Source organism: Labrus mixtus, chromosome 22, assembly GCF_963584025.1.
Source record: "Labrus mixtus chromosome 22, fLabMix1.1, whole genome shotgun sequence".
In the NCBI taxonomy this organism is placed as follows: Eukaryota; Metazoa; Chordata; class Actinopteri; order Labriformes; family Labridae; genus Labrus; species Labrus mixtus.
This window is the reverse complement of record NC_083633.1, coordinates 16,456,855-16,471,214: the sequence shown is the minus strand read 5'-3', so window position 1 is coordinate 16,471,214 and position 14,360 is coordinate 16,456,855. Positions and strand designations below refer to the sequence as shown.

General features: G+C 39.4%; 1 protein-coding gene across 8 annotated transcripts in view; it reads left to right on the top strand.

Moving 5' to 3' along the window:
* The first annotated feature begins 3,103 nt into the window (after window positions 1-3,103).
* The window catches only part of ppp1r12a (protein phosphatase 1, regulatory subunit 12A), a 51,409-nt gene continuing 40,152 nt past the window's right edge, over window positions 3,104-14,360 (top strand). For all 8 annotated transcript variants that reach the window (XM_061030197.1, XM_061030192.1, XM_061030193.1 and 5 more), the window contains exon 1: window positions 3,104-3,368. In XM_061030197.1, the coding sequence (XP_060886180.1) occupies window positions 3,132-3,368 (237 nt within the window). In that variant the 5' untranslated portion in view covers window positions 3,104-3,131. The remainder of the gene's footprint in view (window positions 3,369-14,360) is intronic.

Below are 14,360 nucleotides of genomic sequence, written 5' to 3'. Positions count from 1 at the left end.
TCCTACATTAATGTCAGTGACAGTGAAATGGGAAAATAAGGCTTGCGTGACTCATGGTCACTGTTGTATAAATGTTTTGGATCCTGATTCTGCTTGAACAGCTTGTTATTCAGGAAGTCAACTCCAAGTCCAGTAGGTGGGTGGCATCTAATCAAGTCCAAGCGGCATTATTTCATTTTTTAAAATGCCTTTAAAGCCAAGAATAACATCATTATCACTTGTAATGACACCTCAAGAACAACAAAAAAAAGTGGCTGTACGCTTCATGACTAAAACCAAAGTATGAGGAGGCAATACCGCACCCCCTGCTGAGTACACATGGGAGTCTGCCAACAATAACACACAGCGCTGCTGCCAAAATAAAAAAACACTTTATGCTTGGCCACCTTGCTTTTTACTCCAGGTTGAGCTGGACCACCCCGATGTTTGAATCCTCCAGACATTCCCAGCACTTCAAGTGTTAACCATCAAATCATTGCAGGTACTCTGTGGTTAGGAGGCTTTTGTTTTCCCTTTTGTTTTCAGTGATGAGCTGTTTTGATTAGATGTTAACTAAATGTGTTGCACATGACATAGTTGGAATACATATCTCATATGAAGCGTTGATGTGTGGAAGAAAGGGAAAATACCTCATTCTGACTAAATGTCATTTCCTCAACTGAAAATAAAAACAGTCACCTCCCAATAAAAATAGAATACACCACCACACATCTGAAAATGACATGAACATGATCGAAATGTAATCACACCTTGAAAAAGGGACTTTAAAAAAACGCATAACGTTTTAACTCGAATGAAGTTTATTCATTTTTATGACTACATGATTTCACTTTCATCTTATCTCGTTTGTAAAGTTGCTTTTGTTTCTTTAAACATAAGATGCTTAGCATTTTTGTCTCAAATTGCTACATGTTTAAGACCAAACTCACAAAACTCTGCACGTTTGACCATACACCTTTACTGATTTCTTTACTTCAACTCAGAAGTTTAATGAGTCAATAGTTAGAAAAACCCACTGAGAAAAACCATATATGTAATGTACAACCCCCGTATATAAAAGGCTACTTGATGGAAGAGTTAGTCATAAAAGTGGATGTTTATTATTGAACATTCAAACCACACTTTGAAATGTCATGATAACCACATCCAACATCTCCTGAAACAACTGAACCATTGTCATTACAACTACACAACTCTAGGTGCTGAAAAAAGGCTATGCTCAAACAAGTTATTCAGACATTGTTATTCTCCCTATCATTCTTACAAATAGCCCTTTATTACTGATTCATGATAAATGTGTCAAGGTGTCATAACTTGTATTAAAACAATGCTCTTATAGCAGCAATTAAGCGCTCAATGAACGCAATATCACACAGGAGGGAGGGCTGTTTACAGGATGACAGTACAGCTGTGATTAGGTCATGGTAAAGGACACAGACTTAGCACAGATTTTAATAACATCTGTGCTTATAATCAGCAGCATGACAACGAGTGTGATATTGCTATCATACAACAGTTCTACAACTTGCAGTTTGCTTTAATGTTAATTGATGGCATGCTAAAAACCTGAGTTATGGCGAAATATAAAGTCCCACTCCAGTTGCACTCTTTGTGAGAACTCAAAATGTCTCTTTTCCATCTTAATTATATATAGTTGTATAAATCACAATAAACAATTGTCCTTTAAATGTAAAACGGAGCTGAGATAAGAAATACTTGCTACTGTATGTAACAGTGCCTCTCGCTCTCTTTTCAAATTCAAATTCAAAAAACTTTATTTGTCCCCGGGTGGCAATTCAAAGGCACACAGAGCAGTAAATTAACAACAGTGCAAGTACGAAACATTTTAACCTAAATATAAAGTGTCAATTTAAATACAACTTAAAGCTTAAACTTAACTTAAAAATACAAAATATGAAGGAGTAGATATAAGTGGACAGTGATCGGACTAACAGATGTAAACAGAACTATGTGCAGTAAACAAGAAATAAATACATATATACAGAGCTATGTGCAAGTCGGCTAAATACTAGATACTAAATGATAAGTTAATAAGGTGCATGGTGAATAATGGAACAACAGAACTAATATAAACAATATAACTATAAAGGTAGAAATGAGATAAATAAAGTGACCGTAGTGCAATGATGGATAAGAAACACCAGGAATAAGTAACCAGAACTGTATGAATGTCCATATTCTGTATATTATCTGTAATCTAGTATAGCATGCTCACTGCACCTTAATCTGAAGAATATACTTATATTTATAGCATTTATTTATATTTATAGCATCCCATTAATCCAGCCATATATACCCAATAATTCACTTTTTTTTAGTCTACATCTGTAAATTTTGTAATTACTGTACATAGCACAGATTCATGCACTTTCTGCTTATTGCACTTCTGGTGAGATGCCAAACCTCATTTCGTTACTCTATACTTGTATATGTGTAATGACAAATAAAGTTGAATCTCATGAATACTGATATAAAATGGATAGAAGATAAAGATAAAGATAAACTTTATTGATCCCCCGTGGGGGGAAATTTGTGCATTACAGCAGCTCCAGAAAACAGGTGACGGGAATATAATTATTAAAAATAAAAATAGAAGTTAAAATCAAATCAAACATATTTACATCAGTTAAATTAAAAAAAAATACAATAATGTAAAATGACACAGAAACTACACGGGAAAGGGTTTTGTTCTTAAAAATAATAATAATATTTAATAATAATAAATAAATAAAAAACTTTATAAAGAATAAAGTGATGTAGTGCATGAGACCAGATAATTTTAAAAGTTATGTAATACTTCAAGTGCTCTACTGTCTATAAAGGATTACCCAGCTCACTCTCTCCCATCATAATCTGTTGATGATGACGTTATACTGCAGCTCCTGAGCTCCACATCTCGCGAGACTATGGAAAACAATCCAGACGCCATCTCTCAGCCCCTCTCTCTCTCTCTCTCCTGCTCTCTCTCTCTCTCTCTATCTCAGTTCCCCCTCCTCCTCCTCCTCCCCAGCCCTCCCTTCCCACGCCCCAGTGCGCTGTGGGATAGTGGCACTATAAAGTATATCCTCTCTCGGAGAAAGATAAAAGAAGCTCCCGAGACAAGGAGGGGGATGAAGATGGCGGACGCCAAGCAGAAGAGGAATGAGCAGTTAAAGCGATGGCTGGGCTCGGAAACGGACCAGGAGCCGCCTGTGCTGAAGAAGAAGAAGACGAAGGTGAAGTTCGACGATGGCGCCGTGTTTCTGGCCGCTTGCTCCAGCGGCGACACGGAGGAGGTGCTGCGAATGCTGGACCGAGGCGCTGACATCAACTACGCCAATGTGGACGGTCTCACCGCCCTCCACCAGGTATGTGCGTGGACGTCTGTCACCGGCGGCATTACACACACTAATGTGGGGTCCGCTGCTGCCGCTGCCGCTGCTTGGGAACACCTGTCAAATGGAAGAAGCCATTCTCATCCCGTTGTTTACCTACCCCGCGGAGTAATATTGCATTTACCTCCAGCTTACATTACAACACAGACATTTTCAGAGTCAACAATGAGTAGCAAAGTTTGAATGCTTGTGAAGTAGCCTGAGTCTGTATCCCTAGTTGTTGGGCTCAGTGTAATTCCCGGCGCTGCTGCATTTCACACTGTAAAAATGTGTGTTTTTTTACTGCTTACTTCTTGTGTTTGGGTGGATCTATTTCCAGCTGCTGCGATCGTGTTATCCTAGAAAAGTTATTTTTTAAGATGTCATAACAGGCAGGTGATATTTCGATTTGTAGTTCTAACCTAACTGGCAGTTAAAGTCAAGGGGTTTGTTGATAAAAAAAAACCATCCACCGCGTCTGCGACTAGTCTCTGGGAGGGCAGCAGGATGCTAGGCGGCTAACTCTACTTACCTTACAACGTCACTCGGTTTTGCAAGCTAATATTAACCTTGTAAGACATTAAGTATGCAACACATTGATGTTTAAAGTCATGTTGTTGATATTAGTGTTTGGGGAAATCTGTGATCTGGTTGAAATATCTTCGATGCGGTGTTAGGTCAACGGAATGCATGCTAACGATACTTTAGCAGGATGAGCTATCTTGCGTTAGCTGTTTTGAGGGGTTGATTCATTCGTTTCCCAGCTTGATAAACGAAATCATTTCATTCCCTACGTAGTCAGAACTTCACGTTTGACTGCTATGTGGTGTTTATGGGAAGCAGAAACATGTGTCTGGTGGTAACATTGCAATTTTGCTGGAAGTTAAGCTGTTATGCCTGCTAACTAGTGAAGCTACATCTTCTAGCCTCCTGTACTTTGAAAGCCAAATAGTGAAAATGGCAGCCTGTCGTTAGTCAGTAAAAAAAAAAAAAACCCAGGTGCTACCAAATGAAAGAGGCTTTTGAAACATAGCTCCTGCAAAAATGTCTGACTTTCAAGGTTCATAACACATTCACAGTCATTGAAATGTCATGGTAGCCCAAGTTGGATTCAGTGATGATGTGTACTTAACAAATAGTTGATTTGTTTTCATTTAACTTAATGAAACATGGGTTTGGTAATGCTGTATTGTAATCTCTCAATTCTTCACTGTAGTTCATTTATTTATTTGTATTGTTTGGTTAATGCTCTGCTTTGCTCCCAGATATGACATCACCTCTCTAACATTCAAGATTCAAGATTTTTTATTTGTCACCTGCTCATACAGATGTGCAGTGAAATGTAAAGACTGTTCCGCAATAACACTCAAATTACTAATACACATATATATATACATTTATTGCTAAACATAGATTACCAGGTATATATTGGTTGGCTTCTTTCTTTTGACAGGAACAATCTTAAACTATTGCTTCTGTTTTCATTCCTTATGGGAATTTTAATTGGAATATAATAAGTTAATTACTCATTTAACGCATCGAAACTAGACTTTATTTTTCTCCAGTTTTGAATGCGTATAGATTTGTTGGAAGTAAACATTTATTAATGAAATGTGTAGGTACTTGGACCTTGCAGTTATGTTTTGTATCTTTGACCCTGGAAACAGGACAGCCCCTGACACATTATTGAGAAATAAACAAGCGACTACTTATTGCTGGTGGAGCTATAAAACAACAACAACACATGTTTCCATGCATCTCGACATCCACAGGATTCAGATAGCAAACAGTATATATTTTGGATCACCTGCCATGGTTATTTTTTACAGTACTACTGATTTTGTATGAACGACTCCATAATTGACAGAGAAGGCAAATTGCATTTTAGACAGGTAGGCTGAGCGGGGAAAGCCAAATATAACATTTGTTATTTACACCATTTTCACAACATCCTTTTTGTCAGTCTTATGGTAAAGTCAGTATCTCTTTAATGAGCCTGTTATGTACCGTAGGTGGTTCAGTTTGTATGGAAACCAGTAATTTCACAGTTTAATTCATTGCACAAGCAAGGTTGCTTTATCCACCTGTTTGTTTGGACAGCGAGTGTTTATATAATCTAAGGATTAATGAAAGAGTTCTTACTTTAAATGTTTAATGCTAGCATAGATTTCCAATGATGTCACCTCATTACTCATGCCCACATGTCTAGTCTTAGTAAGCCTCAGTACTGTTAAGTGCACCACCTTGCTACATGTTATGTTTGTTGTCCAAGACTTGGCTATTAAAAGTTTTAAAAGCAAGTTTTCCGAGATAGGTCATTAGCTGTATATTTCGACGATGAATTCATTTTGTTTGTGTGTATATTTCTCGGTCTGTTCATTAATGGTCTTGTTAAATCAACCATTTCTCTCTGCTCAGAGTCTGCTATAATTAAATCTGGAATTAACGTGGCCCCCTGTGCAAACTCACTGGGTGGAAACGTTGCCTTTTTTTGGGCCGATGTCCAGGGATGAGCTAGAGGGAAGAAAGAATTTGATTTGCAGTGCCGCTCTCCAGACCTAACCATCTCTGGAGACAAGAGTGATGTGTGTGTGAGTGTGTGCAAGAGTTGTCAGCCAGCATGTGATCCAGGGGTTTTGTGGTGTTATAAAGGAGTTGAAGAAGGCGGTACAGGGATTCATGTTTAAAGTGCTAATCCTGTACTTTCAGAGTGATGAAGCTGATGTTCATCTCCTTTAATGAAGTGAAGATTTGATGGGCAGCCAGAGTCATTTGATGCTTTCATAGATGTCTTTATTATTGTTACATTGGCAATAAAACCCTATTCTGATTCTCTCCCTGTTAAATATAGAAGGTAAACACTGGAAGATTTTCTGAAACTTACAGGTTTTCTATTTGGGGTGGGGGGGAACAAACAAAAGTCTCCTCTTTCTGTTGAATGACTGACCTCTGACTTTGTTGTGAAGTGTGTCATGTTGTTACATGAGGGCTCACTCCTCACTCGTATCACTCCCGACTGGTGACCAATGCAGGGTTATAAATACCCCTGCCACAAGTTCTCCTAACTGGGTTTCAGGAGATGATACTAAGTTTGGGTATGACTCAGAGTCTGTAGCTGTGCTTTGTAGTGCAGCTCTGGCATAATCTCACATTTAGACTACAGACTGTATCTTCATGTGAGTCATGACCCATCTGTCACTTTATAGATGAGTTGTAGCGGAGAGATCTGTAAACATGTTCTCTTCATTTGTTCTGATTCATCAAACACCCTTACAGTCCTGATTGTGTAAATGGACATTGCTGGGGATTTGAGAACTAAACCAATGATACCGTGCGTCATCTTCAGTTTGTTATATAAGAAAAAGCACGAGAGTGATAGTTTGAGACTTGACTTTTCCTACCAGACCCCTAGTAAATTTTCCTCATGAAGTTGGGGTTAGCGGATGTAAGAATCCAGAAGGAAATATTCAGGAAAATTCACCCTGAGCGACTCGGCAGGGGGTGGTGACGTTTATATCCTGCGACCGCCGTGCAACTGATGTGATCTCAGTGCACATAATGAAGCTGCTGAATTCTGTTTTCTGTTAGCCAGTATAGCTCTTCTATGCTCTGTGAGTGTGTACCGTGAATATGTCGAACTACTCGAAGCAATGATATGAATCTATTCCTGAACATTTCAGAGATTTGTTAGAAACCTACTGATCATCGTCTCATGACCAGCCTTCAGTATTTAGTTAGCAGCTACTATCTAGACTAAAGCTCTCATAACTATGGTTTGGAGCACTGCAGCAGTGGAGGTAATGGTCTGAAGTTGATATAAATGTGAGGTGTTGTTGGATCTACTTCCGCCACATTATTGTTTTTTCTTGTTGCGTTGTTTTTAGCAGGCAGCTCCCTTCCATGTGTGTTTGTAATATGGGTATTTATAGGTTAAATACATAGGTTTTATACTTCTCCTTATTGTTGCACAGTGTCTACAATTCCTCTTTAAATTTTTCAGCCTTAGACCTAATCTTTTGTAGGTAAAAAGAAAGATATCACATTTCCCTGTTGAGTATCAAGAGACAGAGTAGTTCACCCAAACATAAACAGAATGGATTCAGGTTGCTGTAAAGAGGTCCTTCGAGTGAATGGGGGGTTCAGAAGACAAGTGGAGATTCCTGAACTCGTTGGCTAAACTCGTCTCAGAGAGTAGCATTCCTGTCGTCCCGGCTTGTGCATTCCTCACATGACAGTCGCTGGAAACCATGGCAAAGCGAGAGCAGAGCAGACATTCCTCAGCTGTCACCTAAACCCCTCCCCTCCAGTCATTCCCTCTCTCTCTCTCTCTCTCTCTGGCTTGCCTGTCCCCATGCAATGCCAAGGCCCTGGCTGACTGTTGCCCACTGAGCTCCATCAAGGCAATTAGCGTGGAGGTAACCAGGGCTTGTCGCCTCACACAGGAAAATCTCCACACTGACCCACAACTGAACTTTTGTCTCTAGCGTCCATGATCCTTAGGATCGAGGTGACAGGACTCAGCTCAGCTTAACGTGTCCGAGTTGGGTATTACAATGCCTCTGCTCTGTTGACATTACACACCCTCATTATGGCCCTGAAGTCTATGAACATTATCTTGCACTGTCTCCATGACAACGACTCAGGCAAGGTTGCTAGTCACTTGTGTTGGTGGATTTGCATGTACAGAGTGGGAGTTGCATAACACAGCGAGCAGAGAGAGAGCCTTTGGCAGTGCTCGGCAGTTAGAAATGAGAATCAACCTCCATGAATCTTGTAATGGAACAATTAGAGAGCATGTGATGGAAGGAAGATGGCGATGTGGCTGTTTCTTTTCAGCCTCACCAGCACCAGTCATATAAACACATTACATAATTGCAGAGGATCTCACTACAGCCCCAGCCATGATATTCTCAGCTGTGCCTGGAGGAGCAAAAAAGAAATGCCTTTGACATGTCCCTGTCCCCCCCCAATGAAGACATCATGGCATCCTCTTGCACAGCCTGAGCCCCCTGTCTTTCCGCCTGAGGGAGACAATCCCAACATCTCATGTGGAGCGGCCCCTTTGGCCAAGACAGGCAGAGCATCACATTGCATTTCAGAGCTTCCCTGTTGCTCTCACCTGTTCTGCTAGCTTACACAACATCGATGCTGGTTAGACATGTAATCCACTAGAATCTGTCAGAGCTCTAGCTCTTAAAATGTATCTTTAATAACCCCAAGATTCAACAACAGTTAGATTAAGGATTGCATATTTTCAGGAGGAGATGTAATACACAGTGCTGTTTTGAGTTTTCAGCAGCTTGAATGGTTTGGGAGGATATACAGTACAACATCAGGCCCACATGACAACGGTTTGTGTTTTACACTAATGGGAAGCTTTTTGTAACAGCTCATTTGTTTTTGATAGTAGCACGATTGGTTACTTACTGAACTCATATTTGAGCATCAATCTCCATGAAGTTCAGACTACACTCACCTTGACTTTAAAGTGCAGCCTTTCATTCATATAGTTGTGTTCATTAAATTATTTAAAGAATTTCGACAGTACAGGATCTGATGAGCCAGACAATGGTGTGTCGTTGAGTCCATAGTACCCAGGAGCTTTGACGTGTAGAGGCCAGGGGTACTGTTTGTCAGTTGTCAAACCAGCATGTCTAATTTTTTTGTTGTTGGATTGATGCTGATTTGATGAGGTTAAACAGCGAGAGAGTTACTAGCAGGAGGATGAGCTTCAAATTGACATTGTTCGAGGTCAATCGTCTTTGAATGTTTGCCCAATGAAATGAAAACGTGTCATTGTGTTTTAATGGTACTTTACCTCAGTATATAGTCTGTAACAGGATTTCTGTACTATTACTGTCATTAGGTGTTTGACCTGCCCATTTTAGAAGAAGTATGCTTTCACATCACATTTCCTGCAAGAGGTTGCACAAGGCTTCCAGGTTCTTTGTTTTGGCTTCAGGCTGTCGTACAGTAGCAGCTACTCACTCATGCATTTCTAACATATTGCAGAATACATTAAACTGAAACTTAATAATTCATGGACTGGAATCTAGACAGTCTAGATTTGATAGTTCTTTGTCTAGCTCAAATAATCAACTTCCCCAATCCTCTAGAATGTGTTTACCGCCATGATATTTTGTTGTGGATAATATTTAGGCTTACATACTGCCTGCTGTATAAGTTATGGTCGTATATAATTGCGATTTGATTTTTCAATACATGATCAAAAACTAATCCGACACTGACTCATGCTACTCGCTTCTGTGCCGACAAAGAGACGAATCATGATTTAATTTTATTCCGCCCCTTGATGTCGTTGCAAATAATTCTGATGAATGATCAGTTTCCAAAGGGTACAGTAGAGGAAATATTATTGCATCATAAAACCATGAACCGCATGAAACAAAACAGGTCTTGCAGAAATAAACTGTAACCTATCTGCTGAGTTCAAACAGATGGCTGGAGCAACATTGGGGATACGGGGGAAGGAAGCTTGTCTGGGTCAATATGGATCAAAGCCAACCAGCAGAAACAATAGTAGAGGGACAATGCAGCTACATTAAAGAATATTTTATTTAATTTTCTGCCAGTTCCTCCCTGTTTGCATTTTAATAATCAATAAGGCTGTTTGTGTGCAGTGTATGTCCTTTTAGGCTGTTTTCAATCAGCTTGGTAGTATCATAAGCAAGACACCCTAAATGTATTTTCTTTCTCTGAAGTATAGGTCATTGCATGCATTGTTGAATTCTAGTCTGTAGTGAATCATTGCAGCAGTATTTTAACCTCAGTGTGCTTGGGGGTTAATTTTAGAAATGGAGCCCTTGAACATGTCTATTTTACCTGTGCGTAATTGTCAGGTCTGTCCTTGTCAAGCTGGCTCTGCGCTCCGTTCCATTCAGCCTTTTTTTTTTTTTTACCAACCCTGTAATCAACTGCAGGAAGTCCTTGCAGGGTGTTTGCGCGCCAATGCTTTGCAACACAGCCAGGTCATCTGCTCATTGTGACACGTCAATGTTGTTTCCTTGCACAGAGTGTCACGGTAACATGTATGACTTTGAAAGTATGCGGCCACTGTGTAAGTTTAAGAAAAGATAGGTTTCTACTGGTCTGTACACTTTTTTTTTTTTTTTCTTAAAGGCAGACTCTTTTTAAATCCCAAATAGTCAGCCAAAACATGTTAATTAACTTCACATGTCAATACTAGTGGATTTTAGTGTTGAGTAAATAAAAAGGTACCTATGATGTTGTCTTTTATTGATTACAATCCCTGTATTTACTTAAACCCCAATGGATTAATTGCAATATGTATTCAGTAAGAAACTCTCCTTGGATTTGATGAAATAATCCATGAATCTCATCTGCTAGCTACAAAAACAACTACATTATAGAATCCCTCTATACTGCACACCTGTTTGGCGCCGTTGACTCTTGTCTGGGTCGACTCTATGCATCCCAACTCTATTTCTGAACCTGCTGTGCTAATGCAGAGCAGGGATGAAAAGCCAGAGGCCTCCCTGCTGGTGGATGTGGAACAGTGAAGGCTATCTGAAGTATTTCGGATGAGCGTTGCTGCTGCAGGTTGGAACTGGTTCACCTGGGGTCGTAAGGAGAATTCCTCAGTAGAGTAAATCTGCTGCCACGTATATGAGCTGGGCTGTCTGCATTTCTACAGCAGAGCTATAGGCGCACACAGACTTGACCTTGCCTTATGGTTTATTTGATGCAGATTCTCTGTTTTGACCTCATGCTAATGTCACATTGCTAAACATTGGAGTATTAATGTTTGAGAAGATGGGGTAGTTGATTTCAATGTACAAGCTGCAATTCTTTATCTCTTCCTGCTGAATGTGTTGTGGTGATAATCGATGGTATCCAAAAGCACCAAAGCTTTAAAATAAATACAAATATTTTTAAATGGAAGCTGCAATGAAGGAAAGAGAGAGCACTGTCTTAATTGCACAAATATTTTGGCAATGTTTTGGACCGAAATGTTGGCAGTGTATTTGTGCACTTTGGTCAGTGTGCAGGAGTTTGCCTGCAATATTTGGTTATTAAAAATAAGAGATTACCAAGTATTGGTAGCCAAACTTCTGTTTTTCTTGCTGTGATATTGAAACAGTTATTGATTTCGTGTGATTTGATATAATTCTGGTGTTGAGACTGTTCTGTCTGTGCCCCCCTTGTCCTGGTCCTGCATAGTATTGCGCTGCTGTAAAATGTTTGTGTGATGACTTCAGCTTGTTTTTTTTTTTCCCACCCCGTGGCACAAAGTGTCTGTCTTCCAATTAAGCCAGGTCTTCTTGAAGCTGTCCTGCTGCGGTTTTCGTTGTCGGCAGTCACATGCCTCACGCTGGGTGTTTTTTTATGAGCTTGTGTTTTAACCGAAAACACCTGGACCCAGAGACTCTGTGAATTCCTCATTGTCTTACAGAGCCGCGAGTACAATTAAGTCAGAGAGCGCGTGTCCATTTGTTGTCTGTACAAGGGTGAGGTTACATTCTTTCCATTTATTCTCAAAATGGCTGCATCTTCGGATGATGTAATGAGGGGTAGAGGTGAACATGCTGATCGTACCATTTCAGCGGCACATTTTGAGATCCGTATTCACCCGCTTATGAGAATTATTGTCCATATTCTCGTTCACCTGTCAAAAAATATCCAGTTGTATTTTCTTTAAATCCATCCTGATTTAACTATTATTTTGCTTTATAAAGAGTAGCAGTAGCTGACACTTCTTTGGAAAAATAAATAACTTTTATTCCAGGAAAACAACACCAGCGGAAATAGTATTATAGTGCTATAACATTAGCTTTTAAAGCTAATATCTTTCTGCATTCTCACTTGATTTGCATTGATTTTAGTCAGCACTGATCTATGAGCAGCCATGAGATTAAAAGAACCTGCTGTAAGCTGTGATGCTACCCCATTAGCCTTCTAGTGAGTGATACTCTTCCTGCAGATAAATAGCATTGTCAGTAAAAGTGCACAGAGCTTGACAGAGCACTTTGGCTTGTGATCCAAATGGACGTGCATGGCTTCTGTGTAAGCAGGATACTTTAACACTAGGGTTGTGAATTGCAGGTTAACTCAGAATATGACATGATGTGCAGTACATGGCCCACAATAATATCATGTTTCTGCCATTATGTGATAATTGATATAGTGCAAGGCAATCATATAACAATACATCATCATATCTGATTAAATTAAGAATATGAAATGTCCTTAAAAGGTAAAGGGCTTGATGAATGTATTTATTCACTGCAAGATAGTGTCAGTTTCACCTTTTTAATCACGCTTCATCTCTCAACTACTTTTCACCGCTGTCTGACATCATCCCGCTGTCTGGCAACGTCTTCTTTGGCCAATTAACTGCTGTTCAAGTTGCCCCCGTTAATGTCATAAACTGCACTGTGAGGAATCATGAAGTAGCGAGGCTGTGAGTCTATTGAATCGCAGCTCATGTACAATGCTACATATAGTGTTGCCAGATTCTTGCTAGAGGACACCCCTGATCATAGTAATCTTTTGTTTACTATTGTAAGAATCTATTATCAGCATAGCTCTTTAAATACAGAAATCAGCTAATTCTCTTTACTCATAATATGAACTGGAAGAATACTTACAGAATACATAACATTTTAATTAAATGCCTGATTGCAAAATAACAAGACACAGTAAAATGAATTAATTACATCGTCGTCTCCCATGTTTTATAGAGCATAAGTGTCCGGTCACTGAGTCCAATCAAGCTTAGATGGCCGCTGACTGTTTTTAATGAATATTTAATTAGCCACAACCCCTCATCCAGCTGCTTACAGACCTAAAAAATCATCACAATGCGGCAGTCAATCTATTAAAGATCATGTTGTGTTAGAATCATGTGCCTGTTGTGTCGTTAGCTGTTCTCATTTATCGATAATAAATGTGGCAAAGCATCAAATAAGACACTTATTGCCTAATTCATGCTTATTCAGAATTTGCATCCGTACCCCTCTGTACCCCATTTTAAAAATATACGAATATATATTTTATGATCATTAGTATTGAGAAGTACCTAAGCTTTAGGAAAACTACAGATCATTAGTCATATTTTCAATCCCAAACTTCTGCAAGAGGATTATAAGTGACAATTGTGATGGATGAATTGTGGCAAGATGTTGCCAATGTTTTTGTGCAACTTGGTGTGCAGGAGTTAGCTTGAAATGTTTGGTCAGTGACCTGTGGTATCAACACTTTTTAACTTGAACTTGTTTCATATCGGAGTATAACTCTTGGTATTGTTACAACCCTACCACTTTGTGTCCTATTCCAGTGGTCTAAAGTACAGGCGCTGTGTGATATCAGGCCCTGAACTTGGGGAGGAATGAGGTATTGCTCTTCTTTGCTCACCGAGGTGGTGATGGTACGAGGGATCAGGGTGTTGGAGATTTCAGGCCAGAGAGGAACAGGAAGTGTGTGTTTATTTTTCTCATTTCCTCTTTGAGGCTCCACTGGTGAGCCTGCTTCTTCCCCTCCCTCTTCTTTATTACAGATGCAAGCCTAACATTGACATATGTACACTCAATGTAAGCAGAACACAGTTGTCTGTCCAGCTGTTTCTACTAATCTACCTAAAACTGAGGGAACTAATATTTATTATGTTTTAACATTTGGTTTGGTGAATTGAAAAGGTGTTTACATTTCTAATATGGAGATGACTGCATTGTGAACATGTTGCACATATCATTGCTTTGAAAGCTGGACTACAGTATCACTCCTACAGTTTAACCTTCTTTATTGAGGTGCTCAAGTCACCTGTTGGACAAACTCTGATTTGTTTTCATGGTCAAATGCGAGAGAAAATGTTGGTGGTGCTTTTTAAAGTTATAGAAGCAAAATACTGAACTTACTCAGCAGGTTATTGACCAAAACTAATCAATGGTTGTTTATTATCTTCTTACAGAAAAGGGCATTAGTAAATGCCTCCAAAAGGAATAATAA